The sequence below is a fragment of the Astatotilapia calliptera genome, chromosome 6, assembly GCF_964374335.1.
Source record: "Astatotilapia calliptera chromosome 6, fAstCal68.1, whole genome shotgun sequence".
NCBI classification, from domain to species: Eukaryota; Metazoa; Chordata; class Actinopteri; order Cichliformes; family Cichlidae; genus Astatotilapia; species Astatotilapia calliptera.
Genome location: NC_137427.1, coordinates 29,962,765 through 29,987,842, shown reverse-complemented (window position 1 = coordinate 29,987,842; position 25,078 = coordinate 29,962,765). Strand labels below are relative to the sequence as shown.

General features: G+C 41.0%; 1 protein-coding gene across 1 annotated transcript in view; it reads right to left on the bottom strand.

Annotated features, from left to right (window-relative positions):
- The window catches only part of LOC113024443 (protein sidekick-1), a 298,320-nt gene that overhangs the window by 76,573 nt on the left and 196,669 nt on the right, over window positions 1-25,078 (bottom strand). Inside the window, exons 7-15 of the mRNA XM_026171546.2 lie at window positions 23,127-23,302; window positions 18,941-19,024; window positions 13,520-13,714; window positions 12,082-12,198; window positions 11,782-11,949; window positions 10,918-11,020; window positions 9,451-9,624; window positions 4,377-4,513; window positions 3,031-3,178 (exon numbers count right to left, since the gene is read on the bottom strand). Coding sequence (XP_026027331.1) covers window positions 3,031-3,178; window positions 4,377-4,513; window positions 9,451-9,624; window positions 10,918-11,020; window positions 11,782-11,949; window positions 12,082-12,198; window positions 13,520-13,714; window positions 18,941-19,024; window positions 23,127-23,302 — 1,302 coding nt within the window. The remainder of the gene's footprint in view (window positions 1-3,030; window positions 3,179-4,376; window positions 4,514-9,450; window positions 9,625-10,917; window positions 11,021-11,781; window positions 11,950-12,081; window positions 12,199-13,519; window positions 13,715-18,940; window positions 19,025-23,126; window positions 23,303-25,078) is intronic.

Here is a 25,078-nt window from a genome sequence, read left to right as displayed (position 1 = left end):
ATATCTGAAGGTCAAGCTGAAGATAAAGAAATGAAAGCATAAAACATCAAATACTCCTGTAACTGTTAATAGCTGCTTTTAGCACTTTGTGGTCCTCACTTTTTCATTTTAACCTCTTGTTAGCAGTCACAAAACTCACACCATCTGAAGGCCACAGCAGCAATACCTATTAAGCTCTATGGAAATAAAGGCTGACCTGTTATGTTCAAGGTTAATTATGTAGTTATTCTAACAAAGAGTGAAAAAAAAAGAAACAGTTTTTGGTGTTTAGTGAAGTTCAAGACAGACATCCAAATACTAAAGCAGTTCTCTTAGATAAAACCAAAGAACTTTATCTCCTACTGTGCTTCAGTTTCTATTCACCTTGCACTGGCTGTTAGAATTTATATATAATACAGCGTTTTTTTCACATCTACCATATTGATCTTGCATATTCAATTAGCCTCTGATGTTACACTTTACTTTGCTATTTGGGATTTTTTTAAAAGGGTATATGACAGGACATTTGTTATTTTAAGGTATTTCAATTCAGATTTAACCTGGATTTTGTTTTTTACCTGTTTCTGGAAAGATGTTTGCAAGCACATGTCTAAGAATGGTCACAACAACAGTCTTGCAAACTATGAGAAGAAATAGTGATAAAAGTGCACCAATTGTTAAGGAGTTGAGGCTGATTGAAATCAGATATCAACCACATTAAACTGAGATCACTGTTACCAGCCCACGTTAAACCTTCTTCAGCCTTTAGTGGATTCCTGTTACATTTTCCTGTTACATAGATTTGCCTGAAGAAAAAGCCTGAACCATTTCTGCTGTCTTCCATATAATAAGTTAAAATGTCGATCTATATGTCTTCATTTCTTCCTGAAGCTCCAAAAGCATAATCCGTATGCGTGACAAACAAGAATGGGACAGAGGAAAGCATTTTATCACACACCCAAGTCTGATGTCTTTTGGTTCTGACTAAAAAAAAAGGAGTGAAGGCAAAATGAACTGAAATAAGATGCTTTAAAGTGCTGATGATGCCTGGAGTTCCAGGCATTTATGTATAATCTGTCTTTCCTCTGCTAATGCTTCCTCTTTAAAGATGGTAATGATGTGAGTGCAGGTCATGCATGAATAAGTCTGCGCATGTGTTACACTCCAGATTGCATAATTAGGAATCTTCAAGAGTATTTTTCATTCAGAGGTAATGTTTTTCAGCTTTGATCAGCTTCATTCCTATACTTTTAGTTTCTCTCACACTACACCCCGTCGCTACAGTACTCTTGATAAGGGAAATTTAAAAGAAAAGAAAAGCAATGTAATGACGAGGCAAGACTGAGAGAAAGAAACAAAAAATATTTACGACTTGATGCTGTTCTGATAAGGACTGTAATCAAAAAGACGCAAACAAAATGAGAGACAGCAGAAGCAGCTTGAAGTTCAAATTTTAATTAGGGCTTTTCTGTCATCGATATTACGAGCGATTTCTTTCCCCGATCTTTATCGCTCACTCTGTCCACATTACTGCTCTTTGTCATGCTTCTGCTTGGGTGCTCAGTGCTCCTGCAGGACATTGTGCTATGCCTAACTGTGTGTTATGTTCATCACACACCTTGGCATCTCTGACTGTGTGCGTCTTATCCCAGTGAACCAGTGAGTCAAGCAGATGAAAAGGAAAGTGTGTGTGTACGTATGAGATGAACAACGAGGACGAGATGCAGCCATCTGCTCTGATACACTGAGCAGAGATAACTTGTCTTAATGCCAGAATTTCACTTAGGGAGACTCCAATCTATTGACCGGACCCTCTAACAACCAACTCTGGACTAAAGACTAGGAAGCAGAAAGGAGAAAAGAAGGAAGAGAGAAACAGGAAGAAGACGAGTAATGACAAACAAGCACAACAGGAGAATTTACTGAGCAAGAGTTTGAAAAAAAGGAAACCACAGGAAGAAAAGATTGGAAGAGGAGCAGAGATAAGAGAAGAACATCGAGCTGAAAAGGGGCAAAGTGAAAGCAGACTTGTCTGAGGTTTGTGGATGTGCGATGGCAGCGCTCATAGCTGCTGTGACTGCCGAGTGTATTTGGCAGAACAACAACTGGCATCTGTCTGTGGTCAGTCTCTTCAGTAAGACAAAACCATGTTTGCATGCGTATGTGTTTGCCTACTTCATAATGCAGCATTGCATCTGTTGTATTATGTGCATGACTTAGAGACTTGGTATATCTGCGCAGTTAGAGGCAAAATCCTTAAGAGGCCTGCCACACCTCCACTAACCCTGTTTCACTGTATACAGTGCACCAGTGCTAAGGCATCATAATTACCCCCATTAGCGTTTTCCCTTGGGATAAACATGCAAACACACACAGACACACACATGCGTGCACAAGCAAACACCATAAATCTGCGCAGCCCTCTATTTGTTTTTCATTCTAAATCACACCTTTCATGCACACACATACAAATAGCAGCTTATTTAATCATTTTACCCCTTAGTTCAATATGTGCAATAGAAAGTGATGAAGACACACAAACACACACACAACCACACACACAACCACACACAAACTTGGATATCTACAGCATGAATGTGATGAATATAAATTGCTCATTGCAAAGAAAATGGATTCTAAACAAAAAGGGATGCTCTCTTCATCCACGCCTTGTTATCCCTGTTTCATCCTCATTTCGAGTCCCATGTTCCCACTCATGTTCCCCCACAATGTAACTCACAAATTCTTAGATACACAAACTAGACCGTGGGGATGCAGGCACTATGTCTTTTGAAAGGTTGCATTTTATTCATTCTCAGCTTTTGTAAAGTAGCGTGATCAGTGTCTATTACACAGACATGAAATGATATTTTTTTACACAAATAATTGCATGTTCTGCACAAAAAATGGTCTTGTGCTTTTTAGAAAACATCGGTGAAATTCTTGTTTGGGGTCACAACGTATGTAACGCATGTTTAATAAAGCCGGGAGTAGTAAGTGTGTTACTCGGACACCTCGCTCCGTCTCTAAATGTACATTAGTCGCTCTTACCTCTGCGTCTCGGCGCTGTACTGACCCCTGCCCACTTGATTGACAGCACAGAGTCTAAACTGGTAGGTTCTGGCAGGTGTGAGCCCGCCCACTGATACCTTGGTCACTGCAGGATCAACCTCTGATAGGTAGACCTTCCATGGCGAGTCTAGAGACAAGACACAGAGATTAAAGGCCGATAATATCTGGCGCAGGCAGGACAAACAGAGACACAGGGACACTCAGGAGCTATAAATCAAATGGAAAGAGGGGAGAAACAGATAAGAGGCAAAGTAAAGGAAACAGGGGGTAAGCTGGAGAGAATTATAAAGGAGAGAAGTAGCATATGATGCAACAAGAAGGAAAGGAAGAGAAGGATTAATAAAAAAGCGCAGATGCTGCTTCATATTGTTGCCAGCTTATCTCTCAGTCTTCCTGCTGAAGATACCACAGACAGATGCACTATTATCTCTATTATCACCCCAGCCACATGTATCTGTGCAAGCGAGACTGATAGCGTGCATGTGCCATTTTAAGCACGCCCAGGGTATTAGAGCCATTGTCTGACATGAAAACACATTGTAGTTACAGTGGCCCATTTACTACAATACAACAACAACAAAAAAATCTAATATATAACAGAGAGAGTGGATAATCAGTGTGCAGAAAACTCTAATCCATTCCTCACTGTCTGGATTCATCCGTCACTAAAATCGACCAGACGTTCAGGTTCTCTCCATTCCTCATCTTTCTCTTTATCGCTCCCTCTTATTTTCCAAACTTTTCTTCTCCGCTCCCATGGCAATGCTTCTGTTTTTATAGATGCAGCAGAGCAGCTGGTTAATGGTGACAGCACAAAGCTTTAAGTCACATTGGCGGTGCCGCTACAAAAATGATCAGAATAAGGATCAGTTCAGCTTTTAGAGTCATGTGCCAAGTGCTTGGCTGTCTATGTTACATTCACTGCCCGATCCCCTTAGCCTACATCAGGAGTGAGCGGCTCAACAGCCAATCTCCCTCCACTTTGTTTCTCCTGTCAGTCTATTCCTCAACACCTCTTCCCTATCTCTCTATAATTTGATAGAGAGCCAGCCTGCTGTTACAACATCTGTACTGGAGAGTGGGTGTGAGAGAGAGAGAGGGAGAGAGAGAGAGCGAGAGAGTGGGAGAGAGAGGCTAAAGGAGGCAGGGAAAATAAGAGTTTGTTTATAGTGGATCTGCATGTACGCTTACGCAGCAACACCATTCTCCATATGCCAGTCTCTTGTAAATGAGTGCACGTCAGTGCTTGGTAGACAGAGAGTGAACAGATGTTCGCCGTTCAGGAACTATAAAGTATGCCCAGGGACGGACATACACATACATACTGTTCTCTGAGAGCTCCAGCACGTAGTACAGAAGAGGGGAGTTCCCGTCGAAAGGGCGTAGCCAGGACAGGAGAACGGAGCGGGAGTCCGAATCATTGAGGCGAGCCGTCAGGGAGCGAGGAGAATGTGGAAGCTCACTGAATATACAGACAAAAAAATAAATAAAAAATAACATCAGAAACTGTTTCAATTTCATCTGTCTATCAATTCAATCTGAGGCTAAACTTAACATAAAGAATGAAGACAAGGAAATAGTTAGGCTTTATCAAAGGTAGCAAAGGTAAAGTTACTGTATCTGCACATATAAAGCTGATTGTAAATATTAACAAGGTTACATCAAGCTTAAACTAGACAATGAAAGCTATAAATATGAAGTATTTATAAAATCATTCATTAGACAGAACCAAAGACTTAACTCATGGTTTTGGCCCATATGAGGCATCCATGCTTGTTTGATATTTTGGCTCTATTGTATCAAGACAAATGCACAGGAACATGAAAATTTAGAACCTCAGAATTACAATAACTTCAGTGTGAATCCAGACATTTGGCTAGACTGTTTCCTGGCTGCAAGCAATTGCCAGCTAGATTTCAAAAAGCCATTGCTCCCAGTCTATAAATAAACCTGCAACTCCATTTCAAGCAGAGCCACTTTAGTTCAAGGAAAATTGTTATTTCCCTCAGCAGTAATTTATATATGACAGTATGGCTCTGTTTTGGGACCTTTCCTCGTGTATATGTGGGAAGCCTGAGGGAGAAACATCAGCAAACCCAGAGCGTTAAACAGAGCTCACGTCAACAGTAACAGATATGAAGTGATTACACCCTCAGTCACACAGGCCTAGAGACTTGTCAGTGACCATATGGCAACCACTGGACACTAGGGAAAAACCTGTATTCCCCAAACGGTTCCAAGTGGTTGCTAAAAGTCACTTTGAAATCAAATGTTAAAGCCTCATCAATACAGGCCTAGAGACTGGTCAGTGACTTCCTAGAAACCACTGGTTGTTATGGAAAAGAGTCCATTCTGCAACTGATTGCCAAGTGGTTGCTGGAAGTTACCAGCATGAAATTAGTTGTAAAAATGCTGAACCAAATATCTCCATGGAACTGCTTTGGTCGCTAGCAGGTTGCTGCAGTTGCCAGTAGTTTGCATGGAAGATGCTGACGTGTCTGCCAGCACTCACCAACTACTTACTAAGTGGTTGTGAAACACCATGTTCGCCTTCAAAGTCAAAGTTAAAATGTGCTGGTTGAACAACCTGGTCTCCATTTCCAGTTGCCGTACTTAGGAGAGTAAATGGCAATTGCCTGCAGTCAAGCCAGTGTCTTACATGCAAACTACAGGCAAAAGTAAAGTAAAGTGTGCGTGTTAGTCCCCATAGGTAAATAGTTCCTCTGCATTTAACCCATTCACCAAGTGAAGCAGTGGGCAGCCACCAATGCAGCGCCCGGGGAGCAGTGTGTAGGGACGGTACCTTGCTCAGGGGTACCTCAGGGTAGCAGGTAGCAGTGGAGTCGAACCCCCGACCTTCCGATCATGGGGCCACCACTCTACCTACTGAGCTATCCCTGCCCCTATCCCTGCAATCACCTCGGTCTGATAGCGACTAAGGCAATCACAATCTCCATATTATTTTAGGGTCTTTACCTTACAATATAAAGCACCGTGAAGTGGCTTGTATTGCGATTTGAAATGAATCTTTTAGGTTTATGCAACCATCCAGTCTCTAGGCCTATGTGACTAGGGCCTAAGTTAGACACAGCATGAATGGTGGCTCTGGGGTGAAAATGGGTTGCAAAGCTGCTTCCATAGGAAGCAGCAACCGTACGCAGATCAAAGCAACTAAAATAAGCCTCCCCTCTATATTCTTTTGCTTAACCATACACTCATTTGAACCAACCCTTACTGCTTATACACTTATTACACTATTTTTTACATCTTAGGCAAATGAGACACAGCCTCAAAGAGCTTTATACTGAACTTTGGATCTGCTGGTAAAATTAGGTTATTTTTTTGACTAGGACATAATAGAATTTTCTCCTATTTCGGGTCTTTCTTGCAAGCTAGGGTCCCAAAATATTTATTGCTGCTTCAAATTTGCCACCAAGACCCAAGACGGGGACTGAATTTACTTATTTAACTTTTGCAAAGAAGGGAATACATGCTTTTTTTCAGACTGTCACACTTTTCCTTAATATCCACATCTTGACAAAATGTGTCCTGATTGCTTATGTATCATTTGCATCTCATAAACGCGTCTGTGATAATATGCAGACTGTTCAGTAGACAGATATTTGGTTTCCTGTGTTCTGTTATTCTATTAAATATGTGAGGTGCCATACTGCTAGCACTGACACCCAGGCTAGATCTTGGGTCTGAGCCAGGATCAGTTCCAGTGGGTGAAATCTTTTAAATATGGCGCTGCCTTGCATATATTTACTCTGTACGTGCACTGCATCACTGCGTCTCATCACATCTATTAAAAAACACATTTTCCACACATTTTCTCATCCCTGCCCTGTTAATAACAAAGAAAGCAATACAGGTATTTTCATGAAAGCAACATAGAAATCCACATATTTGATTACACCAATCTTAGCGTATCGTAACTCTTTTTGTAGACTGTGGGCTTGAAGGAGGAAAAGGAGAGAACAGCAAATCCTAGTATCACTACATATGAAGGCTGCAGGTGCTGGTAGAAATATTGAGACAACATAAAAGAACAAAATAAATATATTTACACTGAAACTATAATAAAAGAGAGAGTCCCCTGTGTATAGAATAGCTGTATCTCATATTCATAAGCTTATTAATTATTTCTAAGCTATGGACAACATAGCTTTCAAAGATATGTTGTCCAGGAGCTCTGCTTCGACAGCCTGCAAGGTCCTATTAAGGGCATCAGATAACAGGGTTTGAAAACATTTGCCTTGCTTCCTTTTTCCCTTATGAGCAACTTTGCAGTTTAACATTTAAGCACAGAAACAAAGGGAACTAGAGGAGATGTGGGAGAGGAATAAGACATACTGTAATGTTGTGAGAGGAAGAGGAGGAGCACACCAAGAAATAGGAAGGACACCAATGAATGAAGCTAGGAGGGAGCAAGGGGAAATGAGAATGATGTTTTCTTCTCCGAGCTGACACGATCATATTAATTAATGGATGAGCTTAGAGAACATTAGAGCAAGTACCTTCACACCGTCCTTACAAATCACAAACACACACATAGGCACAGACACACACTCACAGACACATGAATGGGTCTTACGGGAGTTGAACCAATAACCCGCTGGTAATTAGTCTGTCTCCTCAGCCGCCAGCGTCTGTTAGCCCCTGTGACCCATTGATACTGAGCTAACGAGAATGTCAGTCACACATGTGGATACACGCAGCTGCGCACGCATACACCACGCTCAGAAACACGGGTGTATAGAAATCCCATCCAGGCCAGTATGTTTTTGCACAGCAATAAACACAGATTCGCTCTCTCCCTCTGCGTCTGACATGCATAACCTCTTGTCTCTCTATAATTTAGAAGGATGTGGACTCATGTTCATTCTCTTTCCTACCCGGCAATTATATTAATATATCATAAGTGCCTTTTAGAAATGTATTATTTAAGTGCCTATTAATATACAAATACCACTACCTGTTCTCTTAGTGGCTGTAATAAGGCTGAGTGGGTCGGAGCGTGGGATACACGCTGATATGTGTGTGTGTGTGTGTGTGTGTGTGTGTGTGTGTGCATGCATGTGTGTGTGATATGTTTTAATCTGAGCATACCGGACACACAAAGTGATGTGTGGAGTCTGCACAGGTATGTACACAAACATACCTGTGCAGCATACCATACATGCTGCACACTCACTGATGTATTATCAGTGAGTGTGCAGCATGTATAAAGAACATAACATTTAGGGCTATCTAATAACAACTAGTGTCTTTAGACTTTCAATGGCATGTACAGAGTATTTGATTTAGAGGCTCTGACCCTGCACTGAACACGGCTATTACTAGACCCAAGCAACTGTCTTATTAGACATGAAACAAGTTGACAACAATCATTTCTTTATGTTTGGCAGTGTACCAAATTACCCATCTGCTGCGTCGCCTAAATTGCACCTTGTATAGTCAGTCTTTTTTGTAAAATGCTGTACCATAAGGCGTACGTCCTGTCAGTCTCATCAGTAATTTGAATCAACCAGATTGCTCGCTATGGATAGACTGCTCCCTCAGGTTTTTAGACACTGTTACATCAAAATCGTTGCTGCGTCAAATCCTGAGGAAGGAAACCGCTGCTGCCAGAAGATAATGATTTATTCACAGTTTACTCAAATAGAGTTATCACAGAAAATTAAAGATCATCAGACTATCCTGAGGTGTAGGGTAAGTTAAAATATATTTATTATGTGCTTCTGAATTTAATAAAGAAACCCAATTCGAATTAAAAGAGAAGAATAGTGCTATTTTCTTGTCAGTGTATTAAACATGAAACTAAAGCAAGCAGCCTGTTAATATAACTCAACACAATGCTTGCAAAGAGGAAAATCCGTAGCCTGTAGCTCACGTATATTTTATTAGTTTACCTTACATTATCTGTTATAAAAACCCAACAAGTGCCTTTTATTTGTTTAAAGATTTTCAAGGATGGCACATTTGCAGAATGCTTCGATTACTCCAGCAAGTCAAATGGATGCAGCCTTGTTATGCTTCCTTTGTGTTTTATACAATTTAGTAGAGTTGTTGTAGTCAGTGTTACTTATTCAGTGGTATAACGCTGTTCTTTATCCTCTAATGTGCAGATTAGGTGGAAATAAAACTGTCTGTATTTTATATCGTAGTAAAATAAAATCCTACTCTAGGCTAATGATAAGTTTTAGGAGACCTATTGCATTTCAGCATCCCCCAAGTGTCTGTTTTTCAAAAAGCCCAAGGCTGTTTACTTGGCCTTGCAGGTTTTTGCTGTTAATGGCTAAATTTGTGGCCATTCTTAAGGGTGGAAAAGTCAAACAATGACCTAAAACAGAAGAGGGTTAAATATTGCAGAAGGAATTTATTCCCTGAACTCACATGACTTCCAGGCGTGCGGGGCGGGAGTCATTGCCAGCTTGTGATGTCACAGTGCAGGTGTAATCCCCGATATCACCTGACCACGTCTGGCTAATAGTGAGAAGGCCTTGGCGTACAGACACGCGCCCCCCACTGGTCGGAAGAACCGGCATGCCGCTTCGCTCCCATTTATAGCTGCAACAGAGGAAGAATTTGGGTGCTTCAAAACTCAAACACAATAGTTTACAAAACTGTCAAACACGGCAGAGAATCAGACTTGGTATTCATGTATGTACCGTCATTTTTTCGCACTATAAGGCGCACTTAAAATCCTTTAATTTTCTCAGAAATCGACAGTGCGGTTTATAATCCGGTGCGCCTTATGTATGAATTCTGGTTGTGCTTACTGACCTCGAACTGATTTTATGTGGTACATGACGCTCAAAAATCGGTGAACGTTTTTTTAGTACACCTTTAGTAAGCTACGAAGCCTGATGGATTGACTTGATGGATTGTCGGAGCATTACAGGTACCGTAGCCAGGAGCCTTGCGAAGTTAGCAGGAAATTAGCTCGCTAGTTTCCACCTAAACATGATATAGCATGTTCTGACTGAGAGATTTCTGAAAAAATGTAAATGTACAGCTTTGCTATCACTTTCAACTTAAATGAAGACAAAAAAACTAAACAGCAGTGACCTTTGTAGGGCTACTGAAGTTAGACTAGCTGGTATATAATCACCGCAATGTTCTGCTATGTGATCGCTAGTGACACAGCTATGTTAGAATAACATTAGCACAGGGAAGCTGGAGGATTAACTTTTTTCCACTCGATAAAAGTTAACACGAGGGTTTCCGATGATTAGGGACAGATGCAACTGCATGGCAGGATGCTGTAAATGGACCAAACTTCAGTCAGGAGAACAACTGAGGTAATCCATCCACAATACCAGGTTAGTCATTAATATGGAATAGAGCAGCAAGAAGAATGAATTCAGTAAAGTTTGACTTATCTGACTGTTTTGATTCGCTTAATGCGCCTTATAATCTGGTGCACTTTATGGCCCAAAAAATACAGTAGTAAACAGTCAAAGGAGATTGCAAAGAAAAGCGTCTGGACGTCTTTAAGTTGCTTGAAGACGTTTCACCTCTCATCCGAGAAGCTTCTTCAGTTCTAAGGTCAAATGGTGGAGAGTCCCAGATATAAACCTGACAAAAGGACCCCTGATGATCCTCTAATCGCCTGAGCCATTAGAGGATCATCAGGGGGTCCTTTTGTCCCTCTGTGGGGGGAAACTCCCACTAGGTTTATATCTGGGACTCTCCACCATTTGACCTTAGAACTGAAGAAGCTTCTCGGATGAGAGGTGAAACGTCTTCAAGCAACTTAAAGAAGTCCAGACGCTTTTCTTTGCAAGCTCCTTTGACTACGATGACCTGGATGACTGAGAACCTTTACAGACACAGTAGTAAACACTGAGGAACAGTTACCTGATACTGATTCTGGGGTCGTGTGTAGCGTCACACTTGAGAGTAGCAGTGGTTCCTTTGATAACACGCTGGTCTGTTGGAGGCACAGAAATGACTGTGCGATCTGGAAAGAGCAGAGAGGTGGGATACATTCTGAGGCTTAAATTAAATACAATTAATACACACCTGTTGAATCACACTACAAGGCACGGCCCTGTATAAAATGTGTACATTTAAATGTTCCTCAACAGTAACGAGATTTGAATTAGTTTACAAGAAGATAAACAACACACAAGCGTGCACGCACCCACACCTACGCACATTATAACGCTGTGGAAAACAGCTGAGTATCAAATTACTGGTGCTTTGCTCCACTCAGGTGTTGCATATGATTTAGAGAGAGAAAAGCGGCGCTGGTGTAAAAACAAATGCACATGCAGAGTGGAGAGCATCTGTTATGTCCCTAACTCAGTCACCATGCACTTGTGATGTGACCGTGTCTCCAATAAATTGAAGGGTATACGTTTTACATTTATATCACAGCTCAACTGAAGTAAGGATCTGACAGTGTGTGTAATTGAACCCTGTTTAATCTAAAGCTGCCAGAACATATATTTATATGTATGCAAAAAAAATAAAATAAAAAAATCAGCCAAGCAATTGGTTTATTGGCTAATCAATCATCCTCTTGCTTGGCAAATCCAATGATTAGTTCAGTCAGCCAACTGCATCAATAACCAATCACTGAGCTGCTCACTAAACTGAACTAATACTATTGGACAGGTATGGATAAACTAGTGTTCCATGTCTGTTTTTGTCTGTTTAGCAAATGTATATTGAACGGTTTAATGTGCATTTGTTTGTGTGTCCGTGCATGTGTCTTACTCCACACGGTGAGCGTAGCTGTGGCGTTGATGGTTCCCTCCATGTTGGAGGCGATGCAGGTGTATTCTCCTGAATCCTGGAAGCTGACTGGCTGAACCTGCAGACCACCTGACTGCAACAGCGTGAACCTGGGAACCTGGACAGAGCCGCTGGCTAAGACCTGCGATCCTATGGAGGGACAAAATAATAAATTAGCCTCGAGGTGGAGAAAAGTCAGCACATTTTAATTACAAATATATTATGTCAGTGCGTGTGTGTGTCTCAGTGTGGGGTGTCTCAGTCTTGGAGCTTCATTGCTACCTTTCCTCCAGGTAATAGCAGGTTTTGGAGCTCCGTTCGTCTGGCAGGTAAACAAGGCTGTGTTGCCATCAGTCACTGTTTGGTCAGAGGGAGGTGATGCAAATGTGGGGGGCACACCTGAAACACACAGAGGGAGCACGAGAGAGCAGAAGGCAGAGCAATGAACATTAGAGGACACTGTGGATAAGGAGAAAAGAGAAAGACTTGAGCTACAGGATGAAAGTGTTTACCTGAGCACAACTGCACCCTCTCTGATCAATGGACGCTTTATTCACTACGTGTCTGTGCATAAATGTGGATGGCTCCATGGAGACTTTTAATTATAGCATAATTCTCACTAAACCGAATGTAACTTTCTAGCCTGATACATATTAAAAACCATTACGTCAAAGTAGAGGGATCAAATTAATAATAATGATAATAAAAAAAATATATACTGGCGGCTCCCCTCAGCCTCCTAGTAGATTCATTTGACCTCTGACCTTAAAGGTCACTAAGATTTGATCTTTATTAGATACACCTGTGGTATAAATTGAAAATCCTACGTCATCTCATTTGTACTATGTTCACAAATTTCCTCACATAGTGGGATCACAACAATACCTTTAAGTATTTACGGACTCTTATTGTCTAGTCATTTGACCAAAACAGAGAACACGCCCACACAGGACATGCTTTTAGTCAAATACATGTTATTAACTGTACATGTTATCATCTGTACAGATATGGTCCAAAGACAGAGGTTGGCAGCATTTCAGGTGTATAACACAGCTGGCAGTTTCTGGATGTTTGCAGGATTCAAAACCTATTAAGCTTTCCCTTATTTATTCTGATATATATTATTGTCATAGTTGTATATGGACAAACTTTAATATATCAAACCTGTGAGCTAAAAGCTCAGCATTCATACTGCTTTGCATACTTAGTTTCCAGCATTTTGTTTCTAGTCTTGACCTGTGATATGTCAGTGAGAGAACATATCCTTGGTATGGTAATCTTAGCCCCACCGCTCTGGCTGTGAGAACAGCAGCCGCATCCACATGGTGTTCAAACCTTTTGTTTACAAGTCAATCACAAGAAAGCTGGCAAGGGAAGAGAGCAAAAACAGGTTGTTTCAGACAGAGGATGAACTGAGGGGCTAAAAGGAAGGCTCAATCGTCTACTGTCTTTTCGGGGAACCCAAGAATGGTAACAATTTTACCTTGAGTTTCATGAAGCTCGATTGATTCCCCCCAAAAAATAATCTAGAAACAAAACAATGCTGAACTCCAGCGCTAGTAGTGAAGGTAGAAAAAGTCAAAGAAAGTGACAATAAAAAAGAAAAAGCTGGTACAGAAGTGAAGTGATACAAGAGTGAATAGAGAGTCAGAATTCAAGGCTGATGTAGGTTTGTCTATTCATGCTTCCATTCTTGTGTGTATGCATCAGAGAAACTCACTGGAGACAAAGAGCTGTGTCTGTGCTTGAGCCTCTCCAGCAGGGTTGCGAGCAAAGCACTGGAATATTCCTCCATCTCCCGGCTGCACCCTGCGCACAGTCAGCCCGTTTGCTGCGCTGACCTTGTAGCGAGGATTGGCCAGTTTGGAAAGAGGCACCGTGTCCTTATACCACTCAATCCTGGGCTGAGGCACACCTACATATATGAATGCACATGGCACACAAAAGCACAGTGTAAGAACATTTTTCAGTTTTCTTAATAAGCAGCTAGCTGACCTCGCTGCTGAGCAAACCACTCCAACTCCCACTAAAACACACACACACATACACTCATTTCAACAATCTTTCTTCTCTTTTATCCAATCTCTCTCTCTATAAATATGCATGTAGGCATAATGACCGCTAATAATATATTGATTGGACGGTGTGGGTGGTAGGGTAAGGGTGGCAGAAGGGTCCAGAAAACACTCTGAATAAAAGATGTGGGCAGCACATCGAAGAGCTACACTATCAGCACCCACCTGTCTGACAGACATGCCAAATATGACAGGCAGGGGGCTCATGCAATTACTCTGTCTCAAACCCTTCACACCAGTGTGTGTGTGTGTGTGTTTGTGGCTGTTAGAGCGAGCGATGAATTCCACACCGTTTCTCACTCTGTTGGTGTCAAGCTTTCACAGACACGCGTGACGTATTTTTCACCCCCTCCTCGTCTCACTCACTCTGTCACCGTGCGCTCTTTTCTCCTTCCCTCATCTCTCCTCTTAGCCTCCATCCCTCTCTCCATAGCCTGAGGCCCCTGCTATTTAATTACACTGCCACTGTATCAGATTACTGAGGAGGAACATAAACTCACTCAGTGTGTGTGTATGTGTGTGTGTGTGAGAGAGAGAGAGAGAGAGAGAGAGAGAGAGAGAGAGAGAGAGAGAGAGAGAGAGAGGGAGCAAGAGAGAGAAAGGGGAGGGTGTTGCAGTTTTTAGAGCTGTATCTAGCCCGGCTCATATAAGTGTTTTCATGTAATCCATTTAAAGACAAGAATCATGAACAAGTGCAATTTTCAGGCTCGGTGTCAGCATACCAGCGTGCGCTCACAATGCCAAAAGTAAAGTGTCATTGTTCATGAAGCCTTCAAACTAAGGCACACACATATCCAATGATGCCAAACCCCTGCTAGCAGAGTCACCTTGACACAACTGCAACAGCAAACAGCAGGACAAGAGCTGCAAATCTCAACATTTGACTTGTAAAGTTGACATAGAAGAAATGAATGGGATGGCACAGTGCTCCCCCTGTGGCTGCATTGGTTCTCACCGTGTGGTCTGGTGGCCTCCCACAGTCTGGAGACTTACACGTTACAGTAACTGGTGATAGTAAAGTAAATGTGTGTGGATGGTTATCTGCAGTGTTGCATGTAATGCATTCCCGAGCAACGCAGTGCTTTTTATAGTTCAATGTAATGTGCGAGACAGTTTTAGTGAAGTTACATTTTTCAGTAGTGCAGTGTCGTAACAAGTTACTGTACTAAACTCACTAATTTTATACAGTTACAACCATGTTGTTGCTTATATTCTTCAGTTACTGGCAAGAGAGGTGCATGGAAAGAAAAAAAATAACAAACATGCCTTTTTCTTACTCCACTTGTGCTACAATCGACTGACTTTGGTTCATGTGCAGGGAGGAGGAAAATGGTAAAGCAGAGTACAACATGTGAGGAGTGGAGATATGGACATTGCTTTTATCTTTAATCCATGAAAGGACAAGAACACAATGGTAAAGTGCAACCTGCACCCAGGAGTGGTAACACAACTTCAGCTCTTTGGAAACATCTGCACAGACAGCATGCTAACACAAAGCTAGTGAAGAACCGAGAGTGATGTTACAGTTTTTCTCAAATGTTAAAACACAAAAGCCAATCCTGTAACCCAAATGACCAGTAGTCTAAACACATTTACTAAATGTAGCCACCATATTCCAGTACCATAAACACATGTCACATGAAGACACAATTCACAAAACACAACCCTCTGTACTCATAAATCTAAACACATTTTTCCTTGCTAAAACACATGTTGCAAAACAACTCTGCTCATATCCTCAAATGAAAGCCCATGTGATGCAAAATGCTTGCCACAGTCACCAATCTTTGAACACAGGGAACACACCTGGCGTCATTCACTACACACAATGACTCAAAATTGAAGACACTTGTTGCTAATGCTGTACCCACATGTAAAAGCAAGTTCAGAGTGCACAGTATGCTGAAGGTTCCAAACAAACACAATGGATGAAGGCAGAGTCAGGGGAAGAGGAATCTGATGCAGAGGAGGGAGAAGAGCTGGCCCTGGAAGAAGAGGAGCAGGCCAATGAGGAAGAGGAGTTCAAATGAGAGGAGGAAGAGGAGCGACCAACGAGGAAGAGGAGAAGGCCAACATGGGAGAGGAGAAGGTCCAGGAGGGAGAGCAAGACAACCTCGCACCATCATTACGGACGAGATGCGAGCAACAGCTCAGCGACATGATGCCGCACAGTGATTGTGGTGTGTGTGTGGTGTGAATAACGTAAATAAAAAAACTTCACACCCTGTTCATGTTTTCAAGATTACTGTTGTGTGCAATAGATTCTGTTTTTGCATTGAGTTGTGTTACAGTAGTGTACGTACATGCAGGATTTTCTATAGATTTATACTACTCATATGAAACTCACAAATCTAAATGCCTAATCCTCTGCAGAGATCTACGACGATCCGTTACTGTATAGTTTCTAAAATATGCATTGGCAGTTATGAAACAAAGAACCTTCTCACAAATTGAGCATTGTGTTTTCAATTGTTTTGCTGTAGTGTGTAATGCTGTGTATAGTGTTTACAGTTTTGACAGCTTCGAGCTGCTCTCTTGGTGTGGGAGTTTGAGTTTTGCAGTGGGAAGGTGTGGTTGTGTTTATGTAGCTTTAGAGAAGGGTGTTGTGTTTGGACATTGGGGGACCTGGTGGTAACGTTTGTGAAATGTGTTTTAGCATTTGAGAAAAACTGTAATGCTGAGTGTCTGGCAGCCCAGCAGCCAGAACCTGAACTTCAACAGGTAAAAAACACAATGATGAGCAGTCAAGCTGGCAGCTTTGTAGCCTTGATGTCTATTCACACCTGTTTCTACAGTACAATTACTGTGGTGATCACTTTGAAGTCTCTCCGAGCTGGTTTTTCAAATTTGCATTGTGTTGCCAGTTTTCTGCTCATACATAAACACTAAAAGAACACATTGTTTTTTATAAGATAAGATGTACAAGGTCCTAAACCCTAAGGTTATTATTGTTAATTGAGTAACAGTGCATTTCACATGTAATGGAGCAATGCAAAAGTAATATAATGAGTAGTCTAACAAATTACTTTCTCCAGCAAATAATTAAGTAACATACTGCAGTACTTTAACAAAAGGAAAGAAGAACATCGAATAATTACTTTATTCAGTAACAATCCCAACACTGGTTATGTGCCTGTGGTTGCTTAAATAGCAAAAAGCAATTATTAGTCTGTAAACAGAATTAAAAACAGTCCAAAATGTGAAGTAACACAAAGTGCAAACTAACAATAATCAAAAACACCAAACACTAGCATTATAGTAAAATCTAAAAGAAACCCCAAAGACACTGAATAGAAATATAACGTACTAAAAGAAAACTCCACAACAACACATGACGTAGAACCATCACATCCTCTCTCTCGCTTAGTGTCCGTCACCCAAAGTTAAAGAAGCAGTTAAGGTGAGACACTAAGTGCTAAACATGTTTTGCTCAGTCTCATTTTGAGTCTTTTTTCAGAGAAAACGATGTTAGTGCAAATTAATACATTACTAATAATATAATATCTAATTATGACATTTAAACATCACATTTAGGAAAACCTGTAATACTGACATAACATGTGGACAAAAGTATTGGGTCACACCTCTTAATCTTTGAATTCAGGTATTTTTAGTCTCGTTGCCACAGGTGTATGAAATCAAGCACTCAGCCATGCACTCCATTTACAATCAGTTATGAAAGAATTGGTCGTTCTAAAGAGCTTAAAAACTTTGAGCATGTGATGGCTGCCACTGGTTAAACAAGTCAGTTAGGGAAATTTCCTTCCTCCTAGATTCTCCAACTCTAAGCAGTATTATTGCAATGTGGAGGCGCTCAGGAGCCACAGCAATTCAGCCATGGCGGGGTCACCGAGTGCTGAGGTGGGTAAAGGCTCCAACACTCTGCTGACTCAATCACTGCAATGCCCCAAACTTCCTCTGACATTAACATCAGCACAAAAACTGTGTGCTGGGAGCTTCATGCATTTCCATGGCCGAGCAGCCATACAGTGTGCACCGAACAGTTCCTCCTGTCTATATCCTGAAGCTTTTTCTGAGGTATTTGTTCTCAGTCTTTATTTATTCATAGCTTTATTTATACGACAGTTTATTCCTACAAATATAGTGGAATTTGACAATTATTAGCTGTCTGGTGGGAGTATTTTCTGGTTTATGAAGTCATAAAAAGAGATTTTTTAAATCCCTTTGGTAAAAAACTCTTTGACTCTCATATATCAACAAAATAAAACAACAACTTGGTTTATCCAGTGTTCAGATTTGAGGTCTGGAAAATTATGCAAATACACACATATTTAGAGACATAATGCATTATTAGCATATCCAAACATAACATTTCAGAAAGTAACACAACTATTGAGCTGGGGAAGTTTGATGGAACCAAGTTAAACATTAGTGAGTTAAAGAATAATTAAAACTCCGACGTGTGAGTATGCATCAGCTCTACGACTCATGTGGTGGCACGCACAAGCAGCCTGTGAGACTCAGCACACTTTAAGTGGCTGCTGGATCATTGAATGCATGTGGAATAGCCTCCCCTGACACTTTTCAGGAATTTAGAAACTTTATCAAAATAATTTTCATTGTTTGTTTTATTTCATTTTCACACAGCAGTAAAGGGGCAGGGGAGGTTTGATGAAGTGTGAATCTAGACAATGACTGAGACAATACTGAGTGTTGACTAACAAGACTGAGACTAACGCTATTATCGTTTTAAGGAGAGTGCCTAATGGAAGTGTTACATGTTCCATGTAATAATCTGAGTCACCCCAGTGAGAATGCTGGTCTTCATCTTCTCATTTCACACTTCAGTTTAAAATTCCACTATTTATTTCCTGTCTGTTTCTACTGCGCGTTGTTGTATTTTATCGACAAAGCAAGCTTTCCCTCGCAGACAGCTGGACGTCAGCTTCAAAGAAACAAAGTGACACCTAGCTTTTTGACCCAACTTCCATCATGGTTATTATAAACAGGTATAAAAATTAGCCCCCCCCCCCCACCAAAAATAAGGCTTATTACAAACTTAGATTCTACAACTTTATACATACAACTATTTATCTCATGCATACCTGCAGCCAGGCATGGGATCTCCGCATTCCTGTCGAGCTCTCCAAAGATCTTACTTTTTGGCTGAGCGGTCAGAGAGGGCGGTTCTGCAAAGAAAAAAAAATTGTAATAACACCAAGTCATTAAACAGCTACTAACAAGCTCTCAATTTAGGCAAATAAATAAATAAAAGGCTGAAAATGAAAATGTAACAGACAAATTTACAGTTTGCCCACTCCAAGTATTTATTCCTTAATAGAGGAGACATGTAATGGAGCACCGCAGAATAGAAATGGTTCCCCTCTTGGCACTGAGTAACTTAAGTGCCAGTGGAAGGCAGGATTTTGTGTCTATATGCTCTGTGAAATGGCTTCCATACACAGCCACAAAAAAACACATTCGGGGAAGGTCCCAAGGGGCACAATCCTCCTCTTTCTTTCTTAAACAGTTCCATTTTGCTGCCAATGACTGCTCCATCCAAACATCTTCACCAGCACTGCTCTAAGTGCTGACAGCAGTGGTGAGAATAAACAAAAACCTTGAATGTAAATATATGCTTGCATATATATAATATTCTAATACATTTTACTTGCTATAAAAGAAGTTACCTACTGCTGCACAGACTCCATTCCTCAGTTTTTAAGCACTTGTTAATATTTACAAAGAGATGACAGCTGAGTCTGTGAGTCCACACAATGGTAGCAATTGTTCACCAGAGAATGACTGAGGAAAATGAAATGTCCAGTGTATGACTTAAATAATAAATGTGTATTTTGGCTTTTGCAACAATATACCTCTTATTGAAAAAGGAGAATTTTAATAAAAGTTTCATTTGTGTGCTTTTCCCCCCGATAGGTTTAAGGTAATAACATGCAAACAATAAGGTTTTTAAAACTCTGCTGTCCCTCTAAGACTATTGAAAATCCCCTTTTATCCCACAATATTTTCTTTTCTTTGCATCGTATTTCCGTGGACTGCATTTTCACTTATTGCCATCACTACCATGCAGGAGTTCTGTAAACGTCAGGACTTTCCATCACGTGACACAAGTCCGTTTTTGTTTTTTACTTGATCTTTCAGTTGGCGCATGGTTACGTTTAGTCACCAGAACTACTTTTTTTATAAAAGATCACAGATCATGTTAAAGACCTTTTCACAACATTCACCATATTTTAGAACCCACGCGTCATCCTATTTTCTTTGTTACCACACTCCTAAAAAGAGAACACTTGATTTCACTGCATCTAATTCGGATGTTGCAGAGCCTTTATTGAGAGCACGCTGCATAAAAGCGCACTGCTGAATGGAAGCTGGCGAGTTAAAATGCAGTCCCAACCTGAAGTACATGTGTGGCTGAAAGTGAGACCACCCTCACATCTAAACAGCAGACTGAAGAGAAAACACAAAGTTCTTTTTAGTTCTTCCAGGCAACTTTTAAACCCACATATGTGCATCACCTATCTTTACTATGTACTGTGCAGTTTTGCCTGATTTTTGACAAAAGAAAGAGGAAAGCGTGCAGTGAAGAGCGAACGGGAAAACAAGAGATGAATAACAGCCATATGGTGTGACGCTGATAACATAGCTGCATTATTCTCCTTCAGTCAGGTGAGTGCAAGAACCTAGATGCCAAAACACAACAAAACACATTTAAGAGTGTTTGGGTGGCTGGTTTTAGGGATTTGAGCTTTTGTGGATTCCCTGATGTCTGCCTGCAAAACAAAGACAGAAAACAACAGCAGATATATTGTTTTTTGCACCGCAAGTCGTTTGTACAGTATACAACACAAGGATGCAGTATCATACATATTCCGATTAGAGGATCGGGGCAGAAAAGAAATGAAATTGAATAATGAATGCCTTTGAGGCTGTCTCTTTCTTTCAAATAGACACATACAATATTCTGTTTAGGAATCCCTTTTATTGCATCAAGGTCTGTTGAGCCCATAGCAGAAAAAGAGGATCAGTACCAATGTATTCGTCAGTCACTTCTTTTCTGATACATATGAATGCATGCAGGCGGTTTCCCTGCCAGGCAGGCCTTAATGGTCCTGCCGGCCTAATGAGGAAAGATAACTAAGAAAAAGGAGTTTTTGGGGGGAAGACAAAGAAAAAGGATTATGAGGGGGCACAGAACGAGAATAAGTAGGGTATAAATATTCAGGCAGGTCTTCTGAATATTCTGTGGGCGTAGGTAGTCGGTGCTCTCTGCTTAGGTGCTCTTTCGCACAGACAATCACAGCAGAGTAAAAAGATGCTAAGAAACTAGAGGAGCGAAGTTTCGGCTCATCAATCACATGCTCCCTGCTCGCGTGTATGTTGTTTTCTATTACACGCACACACGCAGAAGACAGGAGTGGCTTGCTACAAGAGTGCTCTTGTTTGAGTGCTTTCAGCGTCCTCTTATTGATTCGTGACTCCAGGGAGAGGGGCTAATTGAGCTGCCGGGCAAACAGGCATATGTGGCCACGGTGCCATTTTGTGAATGTGTGTAAGCATGAAGTGCACACATGCATGTTTTTGTGAGAACACGTGGGTGAGTTTGTGTGTACATGAATCCAACAGCTGTTTGTGACTACAATGGACAATTTAATGGTGAATGTGGACAACAGATTCAGCTCGAGCAGTGCTGTAGCTGACAGTCACTGCCTCGGGTGCTCACAGTCCAGCTTCCAGGAGTGAAGTAAGAATAAATGGAGGAATAAACAGTGCCCGGAGCAACAAATGTACTAGGGAAGACAAGAGCGAGGCTAAAGCAGAAATTAATCACATGTTGAGGGCATTAGTGGACCTACCCAGGACAATCATGGATAATTTTGTTAGGCAGTGTGTGTACTTGTATTACTTATGTTATGAGGACATAAATGTCTTTACACAATAACACTGTGGGGACTCGCCTCCCTTTTTGGGGCAAAAGTCCCCTAAACATAGAGTTAGGCCTAAATATTCAGTTATTTAAGTTGTACTTTCGATATAATAAATAAGAGCTTAAGGTTCAATCTTCAGTTCAAGGGGCTGAACAAAAACATTGCGTTAACTGCGGAGAAACTACAGCAATTTTCATAAACAATCCCAGAGTTTCAGGCGCTCAAATGAACTAGACAAATTAACACATTCATAAATAAAATGAACATTTTCGACACTTTGTGGAGAATCTTTCACAGACAATGACTGTCTGGCGTGTGGAACTCATGGATATCAGCGAACAATGGGCAACCTTTGTGAGGATTATCCTGGCCTCTGCTGCATCCCTCTCTTCAGTGTTGTTTGTTCTCCCTGCCATTAGTCTTTTATCAGCAAAGTGAAATGCAGCTCAAGTGAGCTGAAATCAGTGCAAAATAATTTGCTTCCTGACCTAAAAACAAATAACGCTGGTTTGCTTTTACAGTATGCTGTGCCTCACTTTTCAAAGCACCGTCTAATACATATGAATGTAATCTCTACACAGTTCATCAGACTTCTAACATGTCTCAGTGACACTGGGAACATGCGTTCATGTGCATCACACAGATAATTTCACATGCTTCAAATTACAAAGTGGAAATTATTCTTCACCGTGGAAAGGATTCTGTGATCATCCACCACAGGCATCGTCTGTGGATTTCCGGTCATTTTACTTCAACAGTGTGTTTTTTTCTTCTAGGAATATACCGGACTGTTTGTGAAAATTTGGAAAGTCCTGCTGTTTCTGCTCTTTTGGATGGGTTTATTTTCTTTTTATGAATGGCCTGTCTCACTTACATTTAGAATTCATTATGGGTTCACAGAAAAAGCTTCCAAATGCAATGCAAAATCTCCTTACTAATATGACAAAATAATGCATTTCCATGAAGCATCTTTTGAGTCTAATTACACTTAAGCCCCTGAAAATAGGGGACTGTGTATAAAATTGTCATTATCCCTCAACAGTTAATGCAGTATTTCAGTTCAATCCTTGGAATTAAAGCTGAGTTTTCACACTAAATCAAATTTGTCAAATTCATCGACTCCAACCTGACTATGTCATTTACAAACAGCTTTAAAAAATGTCAAACATATATGGAACTAATGGTAAATAACACAATCAACTCAACCCAACTTGTTTTTCGATTTAGGATAAGTGACGAGGATATGAATGTAAGTCAGTGTAATGTCATTTGAAGTGAAATGATGGAAATCTGAATGTGAGTGTGTCTGTGGGTGACTAAGTGACTGCTTTTTTCTTCTTACCCATTACAGTGAGGTGCGCTTTTGTCTCCACGGGTTTGGCAGTGCTGTTGCTAAACGACGCTTCACAAACATATAAGCCTGTGTCAGAAGAGGTGGGGGCAGGAATAATGAGCCGTTGCCCACTGGAAAGCCGACGCCCATCACGCTTCCACGACACCAGAAGGCGGTCCACTGGTCTAAGAGGAGAAGAGAAAGGAGGAGAGGAGAGGAGAAAAAGAATGAGCAGAACTGGGTGGCAGAAGGCAATTACAACATATTAAATCCATCAGTTTATTTGTCAATGAGGCAGGAAATGAATGATGACAGTCTATATCAGAGCAGTCAGCTCTACTCAGCATGAAGGAGCTTCAGTCAGTTACTCTAAATGTTGGGAAAGGAAATGGGTTTTCGTGTAAAATGAAATTTTGTTTTGGATAAACAACACGGGAAAAAAAAACATTCTTTTGTGCATGTGCATTTATGCAAGACAGCAATGTAGCAGCATATTCTCAAGTCATAATAGTGCAGCTCATTTTTTCCCTTTTTCCAACAATATATTTCTTATCTTGTGCAGTGAACATGGACCCGATTTAGCATGACAACAGCTACTAATGTAATCAGCATCTGGAACTGTTCTTAAAATGCATTTTGCGAAGGACCGCTCAAAAGCTCAGGTAGGAGACAGGAAGCTATGAATTTCAACCAAAATGTAGTGATGCGAATATAAACACAAATACTCATTAACAAAATCAGATGAAAAACCATAGCTGCATTTGAACAACAAGATAGATGATGTTAGTGTCCAGTTTCTTCACTGTAACATTCACAATTAGTACATTTTACAAGTAGTACAGCAGGAATCATGACACAAACAACAGGAGCAGAAATTACAGAGACAACAACGACAACAAAACGATTCATAAGCAAAGCTGGGTGTAAAATACATCTGCAGAATACTTTATATTAGAGATCATTAGCATTACAATGTTAGTATTAATGTTTATTGGATTTTTCCAACATTTCTTTGCCTTTTTTATTCTACTAGCAGTCATACTGTTGGTGGCAGTAGATGATACTAACAAAGAACTTTATTAACAAGTCACAAAGCGAATGAAAAGAAGGCCAGTAAGTCAACCATGTTTGCATTCAATGCCTGGATGAATTTGAGACACAGTCTGAAGAGGTTAACGAACCAGAGGTTAACCAGAAGAACTTGTAGTATAGAGCAGCGGTCCCCAACCTTTTTTGCACCACGGACCGGTTCATGCCCGACAATATTTTCACGGACCGACCTTTAAGGTGTCGCGGATAAATACAACAAACTAAAACTAGTACTGGTACTGAAAAAAAGAAGATTTATTCATAACACACGTGAAAAGACCCAGGAAAACCGAGTTAACGATCAAAACGATAACAAAATAACGCTGAAAACCGATAAAAACCCTGAACGGGTGTTTCATAATAAAGGGCCTATGACAGTTAAATGTCAGTCCCTGAATGGGGAAGGGAAAGAGATAACATCAGCCGCAGAGGAAGGCTTGCCTTTGCCTTCTAGTTCACATGAGAGAGGAGACAGGCCAAAAGCCGAAGCATCAAGAGAGAGCCTGCCAGACCAGACTGGAGAAGCGGATTGGACCCCAACAAACGAGGAAATGATTTCACCGGTGGAAAGGATGGCACAACCGGCTTTCATCGGACTGCCAACACCAGCAAGAGAAGAGCAGGCCCAAACCAGGTCAAAACACTCCAAAGCAATGGCCAAGTCAGACACATGGGCAGGAGAAGTATTCGGACGAATGCTGGAAGCCCCGCAAGGGCTATTGGAAGTATTAAATACACTGAAGACCGTAAAGGACAAAATGACCAAAAGCATGGCAGAAGAGGAGAGTGACAATGATTCATCTACCACAGAGGAGGAAGAAGATGATGAAGATAACGACAGAGGAGGAGTCGCGTCAGAACCAAGTATAGCC